Genomic DNA, 24,436 nt, shown 5'->3' with positions numbered 1-24,436 from the left:
TAACCAGGGAAGCTAAGGTGTGTTTTTCTCACATGGATAGTAATTATGCTGATTTTCACTAGAGCAGTGACTAAGTAGATTTGCAATGCAGATCAGACCCCAGTATTACAACACAGCAGAACACCAGAAGGGAGGACAATATTGAAACCATTCCATTTTACTCATGCCCTTGTGAAACTTTCATAATTATCCTTTACACTTCTTGCAAGCACCAATCACTATACACTAGTTAATATATTAGTGCCCTGCACTGTATATAAACAAGCAACTTAATTACAGCAGTAGATAATATTTTGCAAGTAGATGACAGTAGCATGTAACTACTGCTAGTTTACACTATGCAAGAAGCATAAATTACAAGCTGGACAATTTATGGGCCAGATTCTGCCCTTAGTTATGCAATGTGCAACTCCTATAGGCTTTAGCAGGAGCTGTGCACATGTAACTGAGGATAGAATTCAGTCCTCTACTATTTGACTATGACCCAGAGCATCAGTTCTCAAGCTGTTGTCCACGGAGAGCTAGTTGGTCATAAGGGGCTAGCGCCACAAAGGTGCTCAATCTCTCCTGTTAAAGTTACTTCGCTTTGTATAAATAATCAAATGACCAGACACAGCTTGCGGGTTTCTAAGGATTCCTTCCTCACGAGCCTAATTTTCTCCATGCATTGTGCAGGGAGCGTGGGAACTTAACTCAGAGCTGAGAATTCTACTCCTTGGTGGGGTGTTGTAACATCTAACTGCCTTTGTGTATCTAGTCCCTGGTGCTGGCTCCTTCTTGTTGCTGGTTGCTACTTTGCATGAAAAGATGCTAAAAATGCATGAAGTATTTTCCCAGTACTTTTCCATGGAAGAAGTTGCTGTAGTTGCCACAGGAATATTGTATAATCCCAGATGGAAGAGTAGGTGATTTATATAATCATGAGCGATTCCCTCCCTCACCCTTTGCCCCAGCGGTGGTTGTTCCTCAGCACAATTTATAGAACATGAACCAAAAGACAATATAAAAGCATTACTAACCACCATGCTCACAGAGGGAGCAGTCCAAAAAAGAATCAGGTCTAGCTTGTTCAGTAAAGCTACTGAGGTTGGTAGGGAAGGCAAGGCCAGATTAAAGCAATCTGGGACCTTGGTCTTGCCCCCTCCCGCACTTGGAATTGTGGTGGCATGGGGATCCCCTTCCAGAGAGGCAGCATGGGGCATCTTCTTCCTCTTAGGAGCAGCAGCATGGCCACCCTTGCCTCAGGAGCAACGTTCCCAGCCAATGGAAGCTGCGGAGGGCCGTGCCTGTGAACAGTCAACATAAACAGAAACAAAGAGGAGTCCGGTGGCACTTTAAAGACTAACAGATTTATTTGGGCATAAGCTTTCGTGGGTAAAAAAAAACACTTCTTCAGATGCATGAAGTGAAAATTACAAATGCAGGCATTATATACTGACACATGAAGAGACACCTCACAAGTGGAGAAACAGTGTTGACAGGGCCAATTCGATCAGTAGTCCACTCCCAACAATAGAATCATAGAATCATAGAATATCAGGGTTGGAAGGGACCTCAGGAGGTCATCTAGTCCAACTCCCTGCTCAAAGCAGGACCAATCCCCAATCAAATCATCCCAGCCAAGGCTTTGTCAAGCCTGACCTTAAAAACTTCCAAGGAAGGAGATTCTACCACCTCCCTAGGTAACGCATTCCAGTGTTTCACCACCCTCCTGGTGAAAAAGTTTTTCCTAATATCCAACCTAAACCTCCCCCACTGCAACTTGAGACCATTACTCCTTGTCCTGTCCTCTTCTACCACTGAGAATAGTCTAGAACCATCCTCTCTGGAACCACCTCTCAGGTAGTTGAAAGCAGCTATCAAATCCCCCCTCATTCTTCTCTTCTGCAGACTAAACAATCCCAGTTCCCTCAGCCTCTCCTCATAAGTCATGTGTTCCAGACCCCTAATCATTTTTGTTGCCCTTCGCTGGACTCTCTCCAATTTATCCACATCCTTCTTGTAGTGTGGGGCCCAAAACTGGACACAGTACTCCAGATGAGGCCTCACCAATGTCGAATAGAGGGGAACGATCACGTCCCTCGATCTGCTCGCTATGCCCCTACTTATACATCCCAAAATGCCATTGGCCTTCTTGGCAACAAGGGCACACTGCTGACTCATATCCAGCTTCTCGTCCACTGTTACCTCTAGGTCCTTTTCCGCAGAACTGCTGCCTAGCCATTCGGTCCCTAGTCTGTAGCTGTGCATTGGGTTCTTCCGTCCTAAATGCAGGACCCTGCACTTATCCTTATTGAACCTCATCAGGTTTCTTTTGGCCCAATCCTCCAATTTGTCTAGGTCCCTCTGTATCCTATCTCTGCCCTCCAGCGTATCTACCACTCCTCCCAGTTTAGTATCATCCGCAGATTTGCTGAGAGTGCAATCCACACCATCCTCCAGATCATTTATGAAGATATTGAACAAAACCGGCCCCAGGACCGACCCCTGGAGTACTCCACTTGACACCGGCTGCCAACTAGACATGGAGCCATTGATCACTACCCGTTGAGCCCGACAATCTAGCCAACTTTCTACCCACCTTATAGTACATTCATCCAGCCCATACTTCTTTAACTTGCTGACAAGAATACTGTGGGAGACCGTGTCAAAAGCTTTGCTAAAGTCAAGAAACAATACATCCACTGCTTTCCCTTCATCCACAGAATCAGTAATCTCATCATAGAAGGCGATTAGATTAGTCAGGCATGACCTTCCCTTGGTGAATCCAGGCTGACTGTTCCTGATCACTTTCCTCTCGTGTAAGTGCTTCAGGATTGATTCCTTGAGGACCTGCTCCATGATTTTTCCGGGGACTGAGGTGAGGCTGACTGGCCTGTAGTTCCCAGGATCCTCCTTCTTCCCTTTTTTAAAGATTGGCACTACATTAGCCTTTTTCCAGTCATCTGGGACTTCCCCCGTTCGCCACGAGTTTTCAAAGATAATGGCCAATGGCTCTGCAATCACATCCGCCAATTCCTTTAGCACTCTCGGATGCAACTCGTCCGGCCCCATGGATTTGTGCACGTCCAGCTTTTCTAAATAGTCCCTAACCACCTCTTTCTCCACAGAGGGCTGGCCATCTACTCCCCATGTTGCGATGCCCAGCGCAGCAGTCTGGGAGCTGTCCTTGTTAGTGAAGACAGAGGCAAAAAAAGCATTGAGCACATTAGCTTTTTCCACATCCTCTGTCACTAGGTTGCCTCCCTCATTCAGTAAGGGGCCCACACTTTCCTTGGCTTTCTTCTTGTTGCCAACATACCTGAAGAAACCCTTCTTGTTACTCTTGACATCACTTGCTAGCTGCAGCTCCAGGTGCGATTTGGCCCTCCTGATTTCATTCCTACATGCCCGAGCAATATTTTTATACTCTTCCCTGGTCATATGTCCAACCTTCCACTTCTTGTAAGCTTCTTTTTTATGTTTAATATCCGCTAGGATTTCACCATTAAGCCAAGCTGGTCGCCTGCCATATTTACTATTCTTTCAACTCATCGGGATGGTTTGTCCCTGTAACCTCAACAGGGATTCCTTGAAATACAGCCAGCTCTCCTGGACTCCTTTCCCCTTCATGTTAGTCCCCCAGGGGATCCTACCCATCCGCTCCCTGAGGGAGTTGAAGTCTGCTTTCCTGAAGTCCAGGGTCCGTATCCTGCTGCTTACCTTTCTTCCCTGTGTCAGGATCCTGAACTCGACCATCTCATGGTCACTGCCTCCCAGATTCCCATCCACTTTTGCTTCCCCCACTAATTCTTCCCTGTTTGTGAGCAGCAGGTCAAGAAAAGCTCCCCCCTAGTTGGCTCGTCTAGCACTTGCACCAGGAAATTGTCCCCTACGCTTTCCAAAAACTTCCTGGATTGTCTATGCACCGCTGTATTGCTCTCCCAGCAAATATCAGGAAAATTAAAGTCACCCATGAGAACCAGGGCGTGCGATCTAGTAGCGTCTGCGAGTTGCCGGAAGAAAGTCTCATCCACCTCATCCCCCTGGTCCGGTGGTCTATAGCAGACTCCCACCACTACATCACTCTTGTTACTCACACTTCTAAACTTAATCCAGAGACACTCAGGTTTTTCTGCAGTTTCGTACCGGAGCTCTGAGCAGTCATACTGCTCCCTTACATACAGTGCTACTCCCCCACCTTTTCTGCCCTGCCTGTCCTTCCTGAACAGTTTATAACCATCCATGACAGTACTCCAGTCATGTGAGTTATCCCACCAAGTCTCTGTTATTCCAATCACGTCATAATTCCCTGACATCACCAGGACCTCCAGTTCTCCCTGCTTGTTTCCAAGGCTTTGTGCATTCGTATATAAGCACTTGAGAGAACCTGCTGATCGCCCCTCATTCTCAGTATGAGGCAGGAGCCCTCCCCTCACAGACGTTCCTGCCTGTGCTTCCTCCCGGTATCCCATTTTCCCACTTACCTCAGGGCTTTGGTCTCCTTCCCCCGGTGAACCTAGTTTAAAGCCCTCCTCACTAGGTTAGCCAGCCTGCTCGCAAAGATGCTCTTCCCTCTCTTCGTAAGATGGAGCCCGTCTCTGCCCAGCACTCCTCCTTCATGGAACACCATCCCATGGTCAAAGAATCCAAAGCCTTCTCTCCGACACCACCTGCGTAGCCATTCGTTGACTTCCATGATACAACGGTCCCTGCCCTGGCCTTTTCCTTCCACGGGGAGGATGGACGAGAACACCACTTGCGCCTCAAACTCCTTTATCCTTCTTCCCAGAGCCACGTAGTCCGCAGTGATCCGCTCAAGGTCATTCTTGGCAGTATCATTGGTGCCCACGTGGAGAAGCAGGAAGGGGTAGCGATCCGAGGGCTTGATGAGTCTCGGCAGTCTCTCCGTCACATCACGAATCTTAGCCCCTGGCAAGCAGCAGACTTCTCGGTTTTCCCGGTCAGGGCGGCAGATAGATGACTCAGTCCCCCGGAGGAGAGAGTCCCCGACCACCACCACCCGCCTCCTTGTCTTGGGAGTGGTGGTTGTGGAACCCCCCATCTCAGGACAGTGCATCTCATGCCTTCCAACCAGCGGAGTCTCCTTCTGCTCCCTTCCCTCAGACGTATCATCTGGTCCACTCTCTGCATTAGTACCTGTGGAGAGAACATGAAAGCGGTTAGTTACCTGTGTCCGTGTTGCTGAAGCCCGGACATTCCCCCTTCTTCTTCTGGAGGTCACATGTTGCCAAGCTTCTTCACTGGCCTCTTGGCTCTGCTGTGCAACCTGCTCTAAATCTTTAGAGCTTTGTGCCCGTAGAAGCATATCCTGACTTTTGTCCAGGAAATCCTCAGTTTCTCGTATGCAACGCAGGGTCGTTATCTGTTGCTCCAGACCTTCAATTTTCTCTTCCAATATGGAGACCAGCTTGCACTTTGTACAGACAAAGTCGCTTCTATCCTGTGGAAGAAAGACAAACATGGCACATCCAGTGCAGGTCACAACAGCTGAACCCCCCCCTTCCATATCACCTTCCTACTATGAGGTTCCTCAGAGGAGTTGGCAAGATGTAAGCCTCACTGGGCTCACTCCAGGCGAACTCCCAGGCAAACTCCTGCTGTGTGCTGCTCTGCTGTCCCCCGCTGCTCAGCTGGTTCGCCGCCGCTCAGCTGGTTCGCGAAGCTCTGGCTGATGATGAGGAGGTATCAATTCCAGGAGAGGCAAAGCTGCTTTTGTAGTGAGCCAGCCACTCCCAGTCCCTATTCAAGCTCAAATTAATGGTGTTAAATTTGCAAATGAATTTTAGTTCTGCAGTTTCTCTTTGAAGTCTGTTTCTGAAGTTTTTTTTGTTCAGTATAGCTACTTTTTAATCTGTTATAGAATGTCCAGCAAGATTGAAGTATTCTCCTACTGGCTTTTGTATGTTACCATTCCTGATGTCCGACTTCTGTCCATTTATTCTTTTACATAGGGACTGTCCGGTTTGGCCAATGTACATGGCAGAGGGACATTAGCAGACGTCAAAGTGAATGAGCCCCTGATGGTGTGGCTGATGTGGTTGGGTCCTCAGATGGTGTCGCTAGAGTAGATATGGGGACAGAGTAGGCAACAAGGTTTGCTGCACGGATTGGTTCCTGGGTTAGTGTTTCTGTGGTGTGGTGTGTAGTTGCTGATAAGTATTTGCTTCAGCTTGTGGGGCTGTCTGTAAGTGAGGACAGGCCTGCCTCCCAAGGTCTGTGAGAGTGAGGGATCGTTTTCCAGGATAGGTTGTAGATTGTTGATAATGTGCTGGAGAGGTTTTAGCTGGGGGCTGTACATGATGGCCAGTGGTGTTCTGTTATTTTCCTTGCTGGGCCTGTCCTGTAGTAGGTGACTTCTGGGTACCCATCTCACTCAATCTAACCCCTGATACTTGACACAATGTAAACAAAATGTCTCACGGCCCACCAGTGGATTACCCTGATGGGCAGCGTGCCAAAGGTTGCCGACCCCTGGCCTAGAACCTTCCCCAGCTCCCTCCTGCCTGGCTTCCTGCTACAGTTTAAAAAATATATGCATATCTTCACAGTCACCTTACATACATACTACAGTCACTTTTAAGATGAAAAAAAAATCTATATTAGTAACATTTTTTTCCTCAGTATGGTATGGATGAAACCCCCACCATATGATGATGACCATTTATTAAACCAAGCAGAACTGGAAGAGAAGTGACACCCTCATCAGCGACATTTAACAGCTGCACATAAGGCCATGTTTTTAAAAAGCAATCACAAACAGCTGTGATTGCTATGAAGAGGAACCACAAGGAAAAGTTAGTTAAATGTTCAAATTAGACTTTAAGCTTGGGCCAGGGACTGTCTTTTCATTCTGTTTGCACAGCATCTAGCACGCTGAGATTCCAGTATGGTAATAAATAAAAATAAAGACAAAATTTGGCCTAATTTGGCTTCCTTGAGTTCAGAGGCTCTAGAAAATTTGGGATGGAGAGGGACAGGTTGGGGGAGATTTACAAAGGCACAAATGGTCTCTGGAACTCAACTCTTATTTCAGATAAGTGGGACTGAAGTGCCTAACTTTAATTTGTGCCTTTGAAAATCCCTTCCCATTAACTTTAACTGTGCTTTGAGAATTTCTTAGCCCATGTGGAATTAGCAAATCCTAGCTCCCTTTACCTTATTAGTAAATCATCTCCCTTTCAGTTGAGTCCTCTCCCTTTTTCCTCTCCCACCCCATCTCTCTTCACGTCAGTAAAACCTTTTAGGGGCATGCTGCTTTCCGAAGCTAACTGCACTTCTGAGTTTCTGGGTAATGCTTGTCTGTGTGGCGTATATAGCTATGGTACCTGAAAGAAAATGTTGTCATTCTCTTTTCTGTCTATTGCTCCTTTAAATGTAGAACGGTCTTCCTGTCCTCTTCAGGGGCAGCTGGGAGGGAGATGCCATTTTGTGTCATCTCAGATGTAGAATGTTAGCGGGTGAGTCATTGTGCTCTCTATCTTGATGAAGTGCATGGCTGTTTTTACTTGTTTTACAGGAAGGTAGAGATCTGTAAATCACACATACTGCAGGTGCTAACTCCATTTTCAGGTTCACTGTTGGCAGTGCTGTACCAAACATCCTAGAGATGTGACAACATAGTCTGAGGCCTGCCCTCTGAAATGGTAATGAGGGGCAAAAATGAATGGAAGCATCTACGCGAACTGTCACAATTAATTGCTATTTAAACAGTCATTTTTCCAATAGTTATCACTCAGCAAGATCTCCCCGTGCTGAGAATAGCACATAGTCAAGTATCTCAGATTCCCTGATGTGGTGATTAACAGAGAATGCTGGGTTTTTAACAGGGGCCACTTGTACCTTTGGGCATCACCATCCTTTGTTATAGGTCATTTTATCCAAGCATCTGTTATTCATAGTTTTAGCCAAGATAGAATTTCCACAGTGGACCTATTGTGAAAGTCCACAGCCGCACAAAGTATATCGCTTATAAAGGTTTCTTTGACATTGGCACAGCATTAGGTTATTGTATGTAAATTATGGCATGTTCCCTCACAGGATTTAGATCATCCTTACTGGAAAAAGAGGCATGCACACCAGGTGAAGTCCCAGCAGATCTTTCCTCAAAAAGTTATTGTCACATGTGAAACTCTAAAAGCCCAAATCTCCTCTCAGTTCTGCTACTGCAGCTCCCATTAAAATCAGTGGGAGGTGGTGTACGTGCATATCAGAAGACTGAATTAAGTCATGAGTGGATAAACTGCCTGCAATTCAAATTCCTCTACTAGGAAGAATAAAAATCATCGCAATTAAATGGTTGTAAAAGATCCAGTGTGGCCTTTGTTCCATTGCCAGTGAAAGGTGAATTGCATAATAATCACATTTTAGTGCCATCAACAAATAAAAGTGGTGAGTACTACTGTAAATGTGACCATGAACTAAAATAATCTTTCTGTTCAGTAGACAGAAGGAACCCTCATAAAATCAAAGCTTTTAAGGCCACTTGCTGAGCTGTGATGTACTAACGGCAAAATTTCCCTCTGAGGGAATGTCAGCACAGCAGAATGTACCCTGGTCTCGGCTCCTGTGCAGGCAGACCAGTGCTTGCCAAGGATGCGTCTGAGCAGCCACGCTGCAGAGCCACAGATGACCATACTGATGTAGCTGCATTCACACTAGCGCTGCAGTTACATGGGTTTGATCCATGGGTGTGTATCCCAGGGCTCTTAGCACTTCACTAGCTTGAGGTGCTCTCGCCATTGGTTAGCGGTGTATTGTGGAGGATTTGTCTGTCCCTCCTGGGCCTCTTTGTGGAAGTCTTCTTAGTCCACCAGCACATCTAGCTGGGGCGCTTGTGGCTCTGTACACTCCTCGCTTCTCTCCATTCCAGCCAGTGCCATGCCGTGGACCCAGAACTGCTTGTGGCTGAACTTTTATTGGAGCAGGGTGCAGCTAGAGGTTCTGTGAGATGGTTGATGACATTACAGCAGCAGTTTTGCCCCTTGGAAGGTGGCGGCAGGTCTCAGAGGGGAGTTCATTCATGGCAGATTGGAGACACCCATTGCATATTGCAATCACTGTGAACTTCCCATATGCAGACCAGCACTTCTGGTGCAGGGCCACTGACACAGCATGGTAGGATCAGATCATCATGTGAACTTGGGGTGACCAGCAGTGGCTCCAGAACTTCCACAAGAGGAAGCAGACCTTCATGGAGCTGTGTGAGAAGCTTGCCAAACCATCCAGCACCAGGACACACAATTGAGGCAGGCCCTTATACTGGACCAGAAGCAGGTTGCAATTGCCATCTGTATTCTGGCTCCCAGACTGCTACAGTTCCATATCTAACCAGTTTGGAATTGGGCTGGCAAGTCAACCTTTGGGGTTGTGGTGACTGAGATTTGTGAGGCAATTAATACTGTGGTGGACATTGTTAATGTGTCTGGAAAAATATCTGGCTTTGAGAGAATGGGTTTCCCACCCTGTGCTGGAGCCTTCAATGGCACTCACATATCCATAGTTCAACTGTGACAAGGAGCACATGAATATGTCAGATTCAAAGGATGCTACTCGATCATTCTGCAGGCCTTGGTCAGCCACAGAGACAGGTTCATGACCACAAACATAGGATGTACTGGAAAGGGGCCTGAAACCAGGGTGCTGAGAAGATCTGACATTTACTCGTTTGGACAAGAAGGGACCTAATTCCCTCCAAAATATACCTTGACCTCAGGGAACATGACAAAAGAAAGGTCAGTTACATACCGAGCAATTGCAGGATGGTGCTGGGTGTCCATTTGGCAGGCTGAATGCAGGCTGGCACTGCATACAGAACTGTTTGGATGCCAATGCAGCTAGTGCCCTATGTATTATTGTGCTTTGCTCAGCATATGCATGAATAAGGGCAAACATTTTTGCCTGGTGTGGGCTCAGGACACTGTCATTTTGCAGGCCTGGTACAGGCAACCAGAAAGTGCACCTATCATCTCTGGGTCTCGGTCCAGGTCAGCAAGTGAACCTAGGGACACACTGAGCACCTGTACCTTTAATTTTGGGGTGACATTGGTGAGGAAATGTGATGCTGTGGTGGGGGGATGCAAAGCTATGTATTTTTGTCGTACGCATATCAATGTATTTGTTATTTTCCTGATTTGCCATTGTTTATTTGCTATTGGTTTTATGTGATTGTCGGAGAGTTTGATCCTCTATTAAAAGCTTTGGCTACAACTTCCTTCTTTTCCAAGCACTCAGACACAAATGTATTGTACAGCCAAACCAATTTATAAACAAAAGTATTAAAATAACCCAAAGTATTCTGATGACCATTGCAGGCATCCCAGCTGCCTGTCCACAAATAATGATGTAAAAGAGTAAGAAAGTGAAACAGAGTGCAAAACTGTGCCATTAGCTATAGTGCAAGCTGTGCAGTCTCCCTGGCAGTGGAACTGGATGTCAAAAGAGTATGTCTTCTTCTTCCCCCTGCTGAATGGGTTGGACAGGGTGGAGGGAATAGGGTACATCTGCCCATTCCAGTTCATGGAGTTGTTCATAGCCCACCCCAAGCCACAGGGCTCTCAAGTGGCTGTACTGGCTGCAAGGTGGATGTAGTAGCATGGAGGAGAGCCCATGGGCACTGCTTATGGGGTTGGAGCTGCAGGCTGGGAAGTGGTGGCCAACAGGGTGAGCAGCTGCTCAAACAGCTCCCTGTGCTGCACTCTGTCCTGATCCCTTACTCATGCTTAGGCGGAACACGAGCAGCCATGCTCTCCCTCCTGCTTCCTGTTTTGCTCCTCCTTTCCTCCGGCACTCCAGGTGTTTGTCTGACCTGCGCCCAATGTCATCTGTGAGCCTCTTCCTTTTTCCACTTTGTTGGATGAACGCGCCTCAAGAGTCCTGGTGCCTCGTTCCCACTGAGCTGGAAGTTCCTGCAAAGGAAATGAAAGTGTGTGTTATGTTTTGTCCATTGGGCATGGTGGAAGAAAAGAATCTCGCCATCCTGGGAAAGCCATAGTTTCTATGTTTATCGGTTTGGTGAGCTTTTATTTAGTCCATCTTTACTGATCTGTTCAGAAGCTCCTTCTAACCACATACCCAGCCTAAAGACACACTCTGGTCAGAATTTCTGATTTATTTCCATTTTTAAAAAATGGGGCTGGGGGTGATTTAGGGCAGGGGCCTGTCACCAGTAGTAGTTTTATCATTATTTCAGGCCAGGGAAGCAAGCCTTGGAGGATATTAATTGATTGGAAGTCCCAAAGTGGAGGAGGGAGCAGCTTTTCCAGGCCAGTGGTTGTATACCATCTATTTGTGCAAAGGAGATTTTTCATTGTTCACTTACTAAACAGCATAGCGAGGTCTGGAGAGGGCTAGTAAGTTATAGGGGTGGCTATGAGAAGTTTGCCCTGCCCAGGGATCTCACTGACCATCTTGAGTTTCTCCTGTATAAATAATTCTCAAGAATTACCTGCCGGAGGGGGTAAAATTTGGGCAAACATTAACAGTATGCTGAACTAGAAGGCAGACCAGGTTCCCCCTCCTTCCTCTCCTCAGCCTGGACATCAGGACCAGGAGGAGAAGTACTTATTTCCCAAGGGATTTCACTTAATACGTCCATTTGTTCTTTTAATTCAGACTGTCTGGGACACTGCTGTAATGCTAGCATTGGTATAACTCTATATGAGTCTACAGGGCTGGCAGAGTTACACAGAGAGCAGGATATGTGCTCATGCTTGCTAAGAATGTAATCCTGATTATCCTGAGTTTTTTAATAAGTGCAATTTTTTAATATTAAGTGCTAATTGCATGTTTAAATCCTGCCTCTCCCACACTTGGAATCCACCTTGGATCACATGTGGTATGGGAAGTGAGTAGGTAGAAGGACCAAAACAAACAGGCCTGGGAATTGTGGGTCAGCACTGGAGGATTAACTGAACATGAGGTCAGTAACACATGCTTTAGCTACATCTTCACTGCAAAATGGACAGTTTGGAACATGCCTTAATATGAAACACAGGCTTTACTCCAGACCCGCAGCTGTACAAGAGTGCCCAAGTTTAAAACATATACAAGCATGAGTTTAAGGGTTTTATGTGTGGATGATAATGTGGTTAGGACTAAACCATGCGTAACAACATGGGTTAAGCCTGCAACTTAGACACATGGTTATTGGGACAGAAGATTTCAACTCTGATATCACACTCATGTGCTGCTGTTTAAGAACAAATTCATTGGCTAATCAGAGCCCTCTACTCTGATGAGCTTCCCCTGTCCACACTATAAAAAGAAAGGGAAAACAGGCCTACAACTGTTGGCTGTTTGGTTTTCTTTTATCCTGCTCAGAAGCTCTTCAATTCTGGTCTGAAATAAAGCCATTTTGAAGAAGGGGAAGCTGAATGTTTCTATTGTAACCTGCTGAGTTCATGCTCTGCCCTGGCTCGTTGCATCATTCTAGGGAGGAGCAGAAAGGTGTCTTTATAGAAAGAATGTGAAATGACACGTACAGTAGGCAGCATGGTCTAGTGGTTAGAGCACAGGTGCGGGAGTCAGGAACTCTGTGATCTGATACTGGTTTCTATCACTAACTTGCTGCAAGCTTGGCCAAGTCACTCAAGGTTGGTTTTTCTGAGAGGTGGACCAGGCTAGCTCTGGCTGAGTTCAGGGGGAGTTGTGGGTGGCTAGTAACTCAACGAATTAGGTCCTTTACATCTCTGAGTCCCAGCTTCCCATCTACAAAAGGGAGATAGCACTTACCTACAGAGTGCTTTGAGGTTTGTTATAATGCTGTGCACCATCCTCTGATGACAAGTTCTATAGTTAGGCAAAATATCATCCTTATATCACTCTCGGTGGGATTCATACAGGGTTCATACGTTTGGCAACATTCAGGGAACACCTGGAGTGTTGTGCTGGAGCTGTGCACACAAGCTCCTCTCAAGGGCATGAACCTTGGAATCTCGCCCAGATGACATGAACTGTGGGAAGCCTCCCAGGACTGGGCTCAAGGCCCGAGAGCAAGGAATGCGGTAGATAGAAATTGGTAAATAAGAATGTTAAACAAAGCCAGTGTATTCCTTTTATCTGTTGGAGAATGTAATGCGCGGGGGGAGAGAAAGAATAAAGGAGAGTGTGGAAAGCTGACAGGATCAGTTCAGTCCAGTCCGTTAGCAGACCAGCCTGTTTGCTTGCTTAAAGCTGTGTTCTGTCTTGTCATTGAACCGCCACAACTCTCCACCTTCTCTGTGTTCAGTATTTTTGGGTCAGTTTAGTATCAATCTTCCCCTGTCACTCAGGCCCTGCACCACCAATGAGCTTCAAGTAGAACTCATTTGTAGCTTTGACTCTTGTGAATTAACACAGCTAATCCAAATCCCTGCTGAGAAAGGACCTGATCCAAAGCCCACTGAAGTCAATTTCCAATGAAGTGAGCTGTAGCTCACGAAAGCTTATGCTCTAATAATTCTGTTAGTCTCTAAGGTGCCACAAGTACTCCTGTTCTTTTTACTGAAGTCAATGGCAGCCCAAAGCCTTTATTCACAGAACAAGGTCACATATTCTGTCTCTGTGGATGTATTAGCCACTTGTAGCCTTCCAGTTCAGCAAATTAATGCAGTTCTGGTTAACTGTAGCACATTCTGGGCCATCTGCCAGCTCATTCATTGAAAGTTCTGCCATGGACTGAGGGTATATATGGATATAACTTCCCAAGTTTTCATCAAGAGCTGCTCGAAATCAAACAGGTATGTCATAGCAAGATTGTATTTTCACAGTTCTGAAGATTGGGCCTTATATAGGGGAGAACTTTGCCCTCATACCAGCATGGTAGAGCTGCTTCCTTTCATGAAAATGAGGTTTCTGGTCATGTAGAACGAATGCTGTATCAGCTGAGATCTGCTATGAAGATCAGGAAGGAGAATTTCAGCCATGAATCAGTGTGTGTATTTCATCCCTGCATTTCAAGAAGAGAATGAGCCCCTTTGCTTTAGATGAACCAGTCTTAAATTGAATAGCACTGTGATGGGGGAATACAAATGCCCAGGACAGGGCTAACAAGCTGCTGAGGTCTTAATCAGCTCTGACTCACTACACTGGCAGTAGGTAGCGGGCTGGAGGGAGGAGTTAATAGGGGACAGCCCAGCTCATTTGGGATCTGGCTGAGAGGGAAAGCAAAAGAGAAGAAGCCTAGCTGGCAGCGATTAGGGTTGGGCTGGGGAGTGAGTCCCCCCAAGGTTTTTGCTCAAAGTTCCAGGCTGTGGAGTAGGGGGGAGGGGGCATTGCCCCAAAGCTTTTAAGCAGTGGACCTGCATGACATCAGTACTAGGGTTGCCAATTTTGGTTGGGAGTATTCCTGGAGGTTTCATCACATGACATAATGCTTAATTAAAGAGTGTTCTTTAATTCCTGGAGACTCCCGGACAATCCTGGAGGGTTGGCAACCCTAATCAGTACAGCTGCTGCCAGAGCAGTATGAAGGGTCGCTTCCACTGTACGGTCACAACACTAGTTAAATTTGACCCAGCCACCCCTCCATACAGACTTTGCCTCCTCCCAGAACTATCTGAAGTGATGTCACTGCTGTCTGTGGCCAGGAACTAACTAGAGACTGCTGCCTGCCAGAGCCCCCCCTGAAAGAAGGTAGGCCTGATGCAGGACTCTGGGTGTGATTTGCTACCCGTGACTTGCCCCTTGCTGCTGCGTAAGACTGCTGCAGGTGGTGCCCTGCCTGAAGGGGGAGACAGCCCAATAAACCTCGTTTTGTGACTGAATGGGGCTACAGCAGTGGGTTGCTGCAAATCCAGGAGTAACACTGCCACAATCACTAAAATAAAAACAGCCTGTATCATGACCTGGCCCTAACAATATTGATACAAAATCATATATTAATTTATAGAACAGATTTTTTCTCCCGTTGGCATCTTAAAAAGTTTGTAATCTCCCCAGCTCCTTCAATAATCCTGATAAAAAGTGGAATTACTGGTGGCCCTGACCTATTTGTTTCCTATCATATTAATCCTGAGCTATTTATACAACACAATGGACCAAATTCCACTCACTCTCACCAGGGCCAGCCCAGACTATTGAGGTTATCGGCAGGATCAAGATTTCACACTGCTTTTCCCTTGAACTCCTGTGGAGCTGATTCATCAGTTTATCCTAGAAATAATCTTATCCAACTAATGAACAATTAATGATGAGAAAATAACTCATGAGAATCATGCGGTGGCATGTGCTGAAAGATACACTGAAATGACTGTATTTCGCTTTGCAGGCGGAGAGCGTTTCTTCTCCAGAACAATCAGAACACAGAAAGGGAAAAACAAAGCAGGTAAGTGTCACGTATTCGTTCATTTCAAGTTGATTTTTTTGGGTCCTGTAGAAATGTCTGATGGGTGGCTCTGTAGGCTGCCCGGCCTTTCACCCTCACGTTCTAAGGATTTTGGTAGTCTGGATTGAAATTTTAGCAGCATCTGTCCCATTTATTATTATTACAGACAAAACCACAGCATATAAGGAAGGTGGGGCAGTGGGATTCCTTCAGTGTATATATTGCACCTTAGCCCAAGCCCATTGTCAATAAATGGAAAGGCTCCCAGTGATGACAATGGGCTTTGGAGCTGGCAATCACTGAAATGCCCTGACAGTTGTTCTAGGAGAATCCATAGGAGATTGCTGAGTGTCGCCTCTTTTGCAACCAGCTGCAGCACTGCATGCTGCAGGAATTAGCAAAAGGGTGTCCATGGGCAGGGCTGGCTCCAGCTTTTTTGCTGCCCCAAGCGGTGAAGGGAAAAAAACCCACCAAAAACCCGATTGAGCTGCCGCCGAAGAGGAAGGGAGGGAATGAAGGACCCGCCGCCGAAGACCCGGACGTGCCGCCCCAATAACGGACGGAGTGCTGCCCCTTTCTATTGGCCGCCCCAGGCACCTCCTTCCTTCGCTGGTGCCTGGAGCTGGCCCTGTCCATGGGGCTGTATGGGGCACATTTTCAGAAGTGTGCCTGTATCTGAGTTTTGCACAATGGGTTTTTGGGATGCAAACAAGAAATCTTGGCAAAACTTGGCCAGCTTGCACGATTAGTGGTGCTTTAACTGCAAAATATTCAGAACTGTGTACTTTCTCCTCTCAGCTCCGGCACCCCACCCCTTCTCTTTATTACCTTGAAATGAATTCTTTTTAGCATATGCACAACATGCCTCGGGTGGTACGTGACTAGGATTCATCACCAAATTTGTTTCTCTGGTTGGATCATTAGCTTCCCTGGCTCGGGCCAGGTACTGACGGGGAGTGTGACGTGAATGCTGATCTCTGCCCCCTTTGAAACCAATTTAAGACACACATATAAACTTAAGACTCTCTTCTTGCCCTTCCCTCCCCTCTCCAGTCTGCCCCCAGCATTGCCAACTTAGCTATGAGTTCACATATGATTTTCTAAACAAAAGATTAATTTTTTCTTACTCTTTCTTGAAGGTGCAGATTCTTACCCTGACCCTAGCTTCCTGTTGAAGGGCCTGATCCAAAGTCCATTGAAATGAATAGAAAGATTCACATTAACTTCTGTGGGATTTGGAACAAGCCCAAAATCCACAGGAATCTCACTTGTCCCAGTGCTTTTTCTAAGCTATCTGTATGTGTTGATTTTAAACTTCCTGAGATTGGATCACAGCAAAGAGAGAGAATGTTATCAGATAAACCTAGCACAAAAGAGCAAGGGCCTGTGGCTGAAAACATAATGGTTAGTTAAATAGAGAGATAAGCCTTTTCTTTTTACATAAAGAAAAGGAGTACTTTTGGCACCTTAGAGACTAACCAATTTATTTGAGCATAAGCTTTCCTGAGCTACAGCTCACTTCATCGGATGCATACTGTGGGCATCCAATGAGGTGAGCTGTAGCTCACGAAAGCTTATGCTCAAATAAATTGGTTAGTCTCTAAGGTGCCACAAGTCCTCCTTTTCTTTTTGCGAATACAGACTAACACGGCTGTTACTCTGAAACCTTCTGTTTACATACGACTATAGGTTCTGGTAGCCAGTCTGAATCTGTTTGATTGGAGCTGCAAGGAGCATTGTTTTTGTCCTTTTCTAAGATACGAATATTTTTCTTTTGAAGCAGATGTATTTGAGAAATTTGAGCCCCCCAACCTTATATATTGGGGGCTGCAGGAGACCTTTGCTCTGGCAAATGGTAAGATAAGAATTCCAGAAGAGAAGTGTATGTTCGACTTTTCCCTTCTTGGTTTTATTGCAGATTTTTTCCCCGGGGTATGTTTCATAAAACACTATCTAGAAAGGAATATGACTAAATCTATCAAGTTTTATAAAGGGCCGGCTCTACCGTTTTTGCCGCCCCAAGCAGTGAAAAAAACTGTCCCTGCCGAATTGCCACTGCGGCTGGCAGGAGAGAGAGAAGCTGCTGCCGAATTGCCACTGCCAGAGAAACTCTGCCGCCCCTTTCTGCTGCCCCAAGCACCTGCTTGGAGGGCTGGTGACTGGAGCCGGCCCTGGTTTTATAGTCTGCCACTGAAAACCTTGTGAGCAAACCAAATGGTCACTAGACCAAGATGCATCACCTGCCCTTGTAAATCAGGGAAGTGTGTGAGAGAGGGAACTTAATGAGGAAATCCACAGCAAAACTGTCCAAAAATATTATGCTGATACTGGCACAGACTGATTCCTGAGCCCTGGTCTACATCATAAACTTACGCTGGTATAAATACATCGCTCAGCGGTGTAGAAATTCCACACCCGTGAGCAACGCAGTTATACCAGCATAACCCCCGGTGTAGACAGTGCTATGTTAATGGGAGGGTTTCTCTCATTGACATAGCTACTGCCTCTTGGGGAGGTGGATTACCTACGCTGACAGGAGAAGCTCTTCCATCGGCGTAGGTACCGTCTTCACTAAGCGCTACCATGGCACAGCTGCACCAGCGCAGTACTGTAAGTGTAGACAAGCCCTTAGTTACTTAAGTGCTGTGTGTGCTCATAAAAGGCAGCAAGTCCAAATACTAATGTTCCAGTCTCCTCAGCAACAAGATTCCCCTTCCAGTAATCCACCCCCCCCGCCCCAGTATGGGCTGTGCTACCCTTGTCTTCTGCTATTCTATACGTTTCGATGAAAGAAGCACTCAAATCAACTTAAGGTGATCTTCCTTAGCAATTTCTGTTGTCCCAGGGAGGGCTATCAGATGAGTCTGAGAGGCACGATAGACCTGCTGCTGAGCCTGGTGATTCTGAAGGCCAGACATGAAGTCCTACATAATGAGGAGGTTCAGTGACAGTCATTGTCTTCCCCTGTAGCAGATTCAGTGTGTCTGGTTGTGATGTAGCTAACAGAAGCCAGTTTGAATTAGAATGACTATTTACGAGCCTATGTTGCACACAGATCTCCTTTTGGATCTGGTAAAATAAGATACTAAAGGCAAGTAGATCTTGGATGTCAAATTTTACACTGCATACAGATATCACTATGAAACTGTTAGATGCCCATTTTAACTGGACATGTCACAGGGTGCAGTCCCAGCGTGTAACCCGCACAGGGCAATGCAGCCACCCTGCCTCAATTTCCCCTCCTGGAGCTCTCACTAATTCTTCCAGTCGTCAGCTCAGTTCAGTTGCTGAGGTGACTTAGCCCCTCCAGCTAAGTCACAAGAGTCCACTCCTTCTGAAGTATCAAAGTCTAATAAAACAGACAGCCAACCAGTCTTTTGCCCTAGGCTTAAGCTGTGCACAGCCCATCCTGCCCCAAAGGTTTGTCTTCCGCTCACCTTTACCCCCTCTTCAGCCTGTCCTCTGGGCTCAAAATTCTTCCCCTCTTGGGATAGGGACTCCACAACTCTCCTTCTTGGGGCTGTATAGTGGGACCTACCCTTGTGCTCTTTGATGGGCCCAGCGTGGGAACCTTAACCAATGGGGCTGCCTGGCCCCAACAGCCAGGGCCCAGTTGTAGGGGTGAGTGGGCAGGCAGGGCAGTCATCAGGGGCACCAGACTGATATGCTGCTCAAGATTTTTTTTTTAATCCACTCCAATTGGTCAGATTGATTTTTGATTATTTTTTTTTTATTGCTCAGCAGTTAGGGGCAGGTGGGCTGGAAACATTTTCCACCCTGGCCAGCAAAACAGCTAGGGCTGCTCTGCTTATGGCCACATGCTGCTCTGCTTCTTTCCCCCAGGGCTTCTTCCTACACTTGCTGCCCGCCTGCTCTTCTCTTGCATACTAACTCCCAGGCTCCTCTCTCTTCCCTCCTGGTGTCACTTTCAAGTCTCTTTTTAGCGCTCTGTGCTATGCTCAAACCTCTCCCTTGGGATAGGGCATCAGACAGCAATCTCCTGCTACTTGGCTCTCCCATTTCCCTGGGCCACATGCTGCCTTTTTATCTCCCAGCATGTCTGGCTCAAGTCACCCGACTCTTTGTCACATGGTTTATTCATTTCCTCCATCTGGGAAAGTGGACTAAATCTGGGGCAGGCACAGCTGACCCCAACCCCTTAATACAGTACAGGTGATGCTTTAGCCATCTAGCATAACCCCTAAGGATCTGCGTGTCTCGAAACAGCAATGGAAATGGAACCAACCTCCTCAGTGAAATCAAATAATAAATTAATTCATTTTAAAAAGTATTGGGTGCCTTCAATCTTCTGTAGGACAAAATGGCTGGGGGATGTAACTAGACAGTTGTGTCCTCTGGGAACTAAAATGAAAGTAGCTTTAGTTCTTCTACTGCCATCAAATCCCTGACCTCGTCCGTCAAAGTAGACGCTGAGGTCCTGCTTCCCCAGTGTGCTACTGCTGCATTGCAGTCCTCAGGCAGCGCAAAGCAGCCCCAAAGCCAGCTTGGCAGGCTGCTGCAGGATCCCTAGCTGGTGTTGAGCTGCTGTAGAGGCTCCTACATCCCGCACCCCTCCAGCTGCCAGTCCTGGGGGTATAGCCAGGGCATCCATATACTCCAACAACCCCCAGGGAGATTAGGGACCGTGTGGGCCAGTGACAGTCAGTGTAGGTTGGACCTGTTTTTGGTTACTTAAGCGGAACACTCTGGACCAGAACTGAGGGCTGGAGCCTGAATGTTCACTTCTTGTTTTTATATTTGATCACTTACTCAAATGACCTGATCTAAAACTTTCTCAAACAGCTTTTTTCCATTGGAAAGTTCAGAGCCCCCTTTGAAACACCATTTTCTTGGACACATTACAAATAAAACAGAGATGCGTGCAGAGACATGACTATAACAAAGGTTTTTACATAATGGAGTATCATAGTATGCTATTCACTTTATTACCTGATAATGTTTTGTCTTGTGCAGCATGCAGTATATTGGATTAAAGCAGTAAACGGGTCTATAACCACAAGGACAATAATAATAAAAAATACTGTATTATGTTATGTGTAAACCTAGTTAGCAGGAGATACCGAGCTCAATTTTAGTAACAAAACCCAATATCTTTTTGTTTTGCAAATATCATGGTTACAGTCCCAGGGAGGAAAATTTCATAAGCACCTAAATGATTTAGGAACATAAGTCCCATTTTCAAAAGGATCTTTAAAGACGGTTAACGCTATTTAGATGCTGAAAGTTGCAGTTTGTGAATCCCGCTGGGCTTACGCATGAGTTAGGCACTGAATTCCTTGGTGATTTCAGGTCTCAGGCACTTCTGTGCATGCCCACTGGAAAACATTTAGGCATCTAGAGGACTTTACTAGTGGAAATTTGGGTGCCAAGGGAATTTAGGCACTTACAAGGTTAGCTGGCAGTTGAACAGTGTTTTGTGAATGCTAGTGTTTTCTAAATATTGGACATAGGTGCTTAAAGGGGCAGTTAGTTCCCTAATGGTATGTCATCACTGCAATATAAGCCCATGGATAGTGAGACTTGAGTCAGCTAACCTGTGTTAAGGAACCCTGGACTTGAACATCTACAGTGTATTTTAACCCTAGGTTAAGACTTTTCTAACCTGTACTTGAACCTAGAGCTCTGGTGTCCACACAGCAGTGCATCAACCCAAGTCAAAGTAACAATAACCTTGTCCCTAGGGCCCCCTGCCCCTGAAGTATGGCCATTCAAGCCCTACGATTGTGGTGCACTGTGAGAAAACTTTACTGCCTGCCCTGCATGTTACCAGGAAGTAGCTCACTTTGCAAAAGGGTTGATGGATTCGCTCTCCATTGCAAAGCCAGGAGCATCTCTGACAGTGGGCTTGCAGATCAGTGATCAGAAGAGAATGGGTTAATACTGACCTCAGCTGCTGCCGTTTGCAAAGTGTGGGGGTGGCTTCTCTTTTCAATAGAATAGATTGCAGATTCCTTAGGCCTAGAGAGGACTAAGGAAGTTGTCACATGGAATTTTGGGATACTTCCAGCTGACTCCCAAGACCTAAGTCAACTGGGGCTGTGTCTATACTGTTAAGGAATATGGCTTGGACCCTAGGTCCCAGCTTAACTTGAGCTTGGACCCTCCAGCCCTGCAGGGTCCTGGGACGCTGGGTTAGCACAATTGCAGTGTAGACACAAGGGGAGTTAGGCTTGAGCCTAGGCTGAAGCACGGGCTTACACTGCAGTGTAGACATACTATACATCCTCCTTGTGAACTAGCTCTTAGGGCCATATTCAGTTATAAGTTGTTAAAATACAATTGAGTATTACCCTGCTGTGAAAAGCATCTTCGAAATCTCCAGATAAACAAGTTGAAAATACAGACAGAAAATTTGCTCTTTGACTGAAATATACAGATATCTGCAAATGACAGTAGACCTTTCTCCTTGCCTTGGTTGAATATAAAATAAAAATTTAAACACATCATTCCTTTAGTCAGCTTCAACAGGGCAGATTAATGATTCATCAGGATGGCTATTAATACAACCATGCAAACTATTCAACATTTGTTCCATTGTACAAAATTTGCCTGAGGTGAATATCAGTGTATTCACCCGCTCCTAGCATGACATTAATCTATTCCAATTAGAGCTCATCACACAAGATCAGGTCTGTCATTTATGACTCCACAGTACCAGAATCATCCTCCCTGAGGACTTGGCTTTACCAGGTATGTTTTTAATCAGTGTTAAATTAAACTATTTTACAATCCTAGTGAAGACAAGGCAGCTGTAATTTTAATTTGTGTTAGCTGGTGAAGGAAAACCCTATGCTCCCCACTGGAGTTTACCTTCACCAGCTAATGCAGGTTGAAATTATAATTGCCTTGTCTTCACTAGGATTATAACGTGGACGAGTTAAGGTGGGTTCAAAATACATCCTTTTTCCCTAGTGAAGACACAATCCAGGCTCTGTGAATTAGCAATCTGGATTGTGGAAAGGCCAGCCAGAGCTGTGCAGGAGGGCATATTCAGGGGCCAAACCCACAGGTCACTAGCCTCCCATGCACTGGATCAATTGTGGACACACAGTGTGCCCCAAAATCTGTGTTTCTCCATCCCTACCTGTGCCACTGATTCCTATTGCCACAGATCTCAAACCCAGTCCGAATGCTGCTTCTTACCTTGAGCTGAGTTCAAACCCCACAGTTGGTTGAAACAACTTCACGCAGTTCCCTGGGCTCATGTGCTGTACACTGAATTGCAAGCCTCTTCCAGTTTTCCTCTCTATGGGTACGTCTTCATGATAGCAATAGCTTGTGTGACTGGTGCCCACAGTAGCCTGGCCCGAGGTATGAGAAGCCACACTGCAAAGCCATACCGGAGTTACTATGTCCCCATGGCACTACACTCGGACTTCTGGGGGCATATCCTGTGGTTCTTTGTGCTGCCATAAGCTGAGCTGCTCTGTGATTCTTTCCCACTGAATTGTAGAACTTGTCTGTCCTCTGGGGCGCATGGTCAGAGAGGGGAAAATTGTGGGAAAGCCTCAGATGACTTGCTGTACTTGAGTGGTTCAGCCTGCATCCTCACTGCAAAATGGATGAGTTACCAGGCAGAGTAAAAATGACACCTGAGCTCTAGCATCTACTACAGCCAGGTCAGCCAGCCTAGGTTTGAAACACTACCAGACTTGGGTGAGAGGATTTTGTGTGTGGATGGGAGGGGGTTTAACACAATGCTTCCATTAACTCCGCAGTGAAGCCATACCCTATCCATTTGACGCAGCTACTAAATGTAATTGGTTTGGATGTCCCAGGGCTGCAATTCTTAACTCTAGCACAATTTTTAGATGTATAAAATCCAGCATTGTAAGCCAAAGCATTGAAGGAATTCTGCTGTGATTTGCCAGTAAATGTAGTCAAAGGGCAGTTTGTGCAGATCTCTTCAGCTTTGTTATTTGGACCTAATTTTTCAATATAGTCTCACATTTTGCACATTCAAATAATTGTGGGATTAACTAATGTGGATATCTATGAGGGCAATTAGGTGCCTAAATACCTGTTTTTAACCTACAAGTCATTTATGACCACACGTGGCTGCAAAAATTGCAGCTGCAAGAGGGAGACTGTTTTTAAACAAAACAGACCCTTTAACATTAGTCTAATATATGACAAGAGAGTCGAACACATCATAATTGAATGATAATGATTAGTTTGGAAGACCGAAACGGTTTAGTATTGCTCGTAAATCAAGCTGTATATCTCCCCTGCTAACTAGGTTTAAGCATAGGATGGATAATAAAGCATTTATTTTATTGGCCTCATAATTATGCACGCTTATTTTTATTACTGCATTTCGTTAAACAGTATGCTGTGCAAAGCATTTTCCATCTCTAGTATCTATGCATGTACGTCAAACATTGTCATAACTTGATCTTCTGACACGTATAGACATTTATTACAGTAATTTCTATGTGCTTGCTTCTTGCTGTTTTGTTTGAGTTTAAATTTGCTCCAAATACTGGTGCAATAAAGTTTTGACTCTAGTGCAAACAATATTTGATAAAGTTACAAGAAAGGCCACATAAAAATTATGGGCACAATAAAAGGACGGATTATGCAGCTTTTCTGTTTGCTGGGTCTCTTCCCTGCTTTCTCAAGCTGCCATTCAAGGGTGGCAATGGGCCCCCATTCACCTCAGAGGAAATGGCGAGAAGCACTGGCAGCTCGGATGTTCCTTAGTGATGGATGAGCGATAAAGGTGGATGAGCGATAAAGAGCGATAACGGACACAGCTAGACATGAACAAATCAGAGAAGGGAACGGGAAGAGGAAAGTTGGGGACAAGAGCAGAGATAGAAGAGAGCCTGGAGAGTTGAGGTGTTTTGACTAAACAACGAAGATTAAGTGATAAAAGAGCCAAATTTACAAAGGTGCAGACAGACACCAAGTGGGCTTTACAAAGTGCTTTTACAGCATAAGAACCTAGCTTCCACTGAAAGGCACCTAACTCACCAAGGTGCTTTTGAAAATCCTACTAGATTTACTTGGGGGACTTATTATGGTGTGTGTACAGCACCTGATTAGGCACCTTGCCATTAAGTGGAATTCACAACCTCGAGATAGATGCCTTGGCTCCCCATCCAAGGA

General features: G+C 45.8%; 1 protein-coding gene across 1 annotated transcript in view; it reads left to right on the top strand.

Moving 5' to 3' along the window:
• SLC34A2 (solute carrier family 34 member 2) overlaps positions 1–24,436 on the top strand; it is a 154,319-nt gene that overhangs the window by 61,161 nt on the left and 68,722 nt on the right. Inside the window, exon 13 of the mRNA XM_074951584.1 lies at positions 15,248–15,304. Coding sequence (XP_074807685.1) covers positions 15,248–15,304 — 57 coding nt within the window. The remainder of the gene's footprint in view (positions 1–15,247; positions 15,305–24,436) is intronic.

The sequence above is a fragment of the Natator depressus genome, chromosome 4 (genome assembly GCF_965152275.1).
Source record: "Natator depressus isolate rNatDep1 chromosome 4, rNatDep2.hap1, whole genome shotgun sequence".
NCBI classification, from domain to species: Eukaryota; Metazoa; Chordata; order Testudines; family Cheloniidae; genus Natator; species Natator depressus.
Note: the sequence above shows the minus strand (reverse complement) of the source record. Positions and strands in the feature narration are given on the sequence as shown.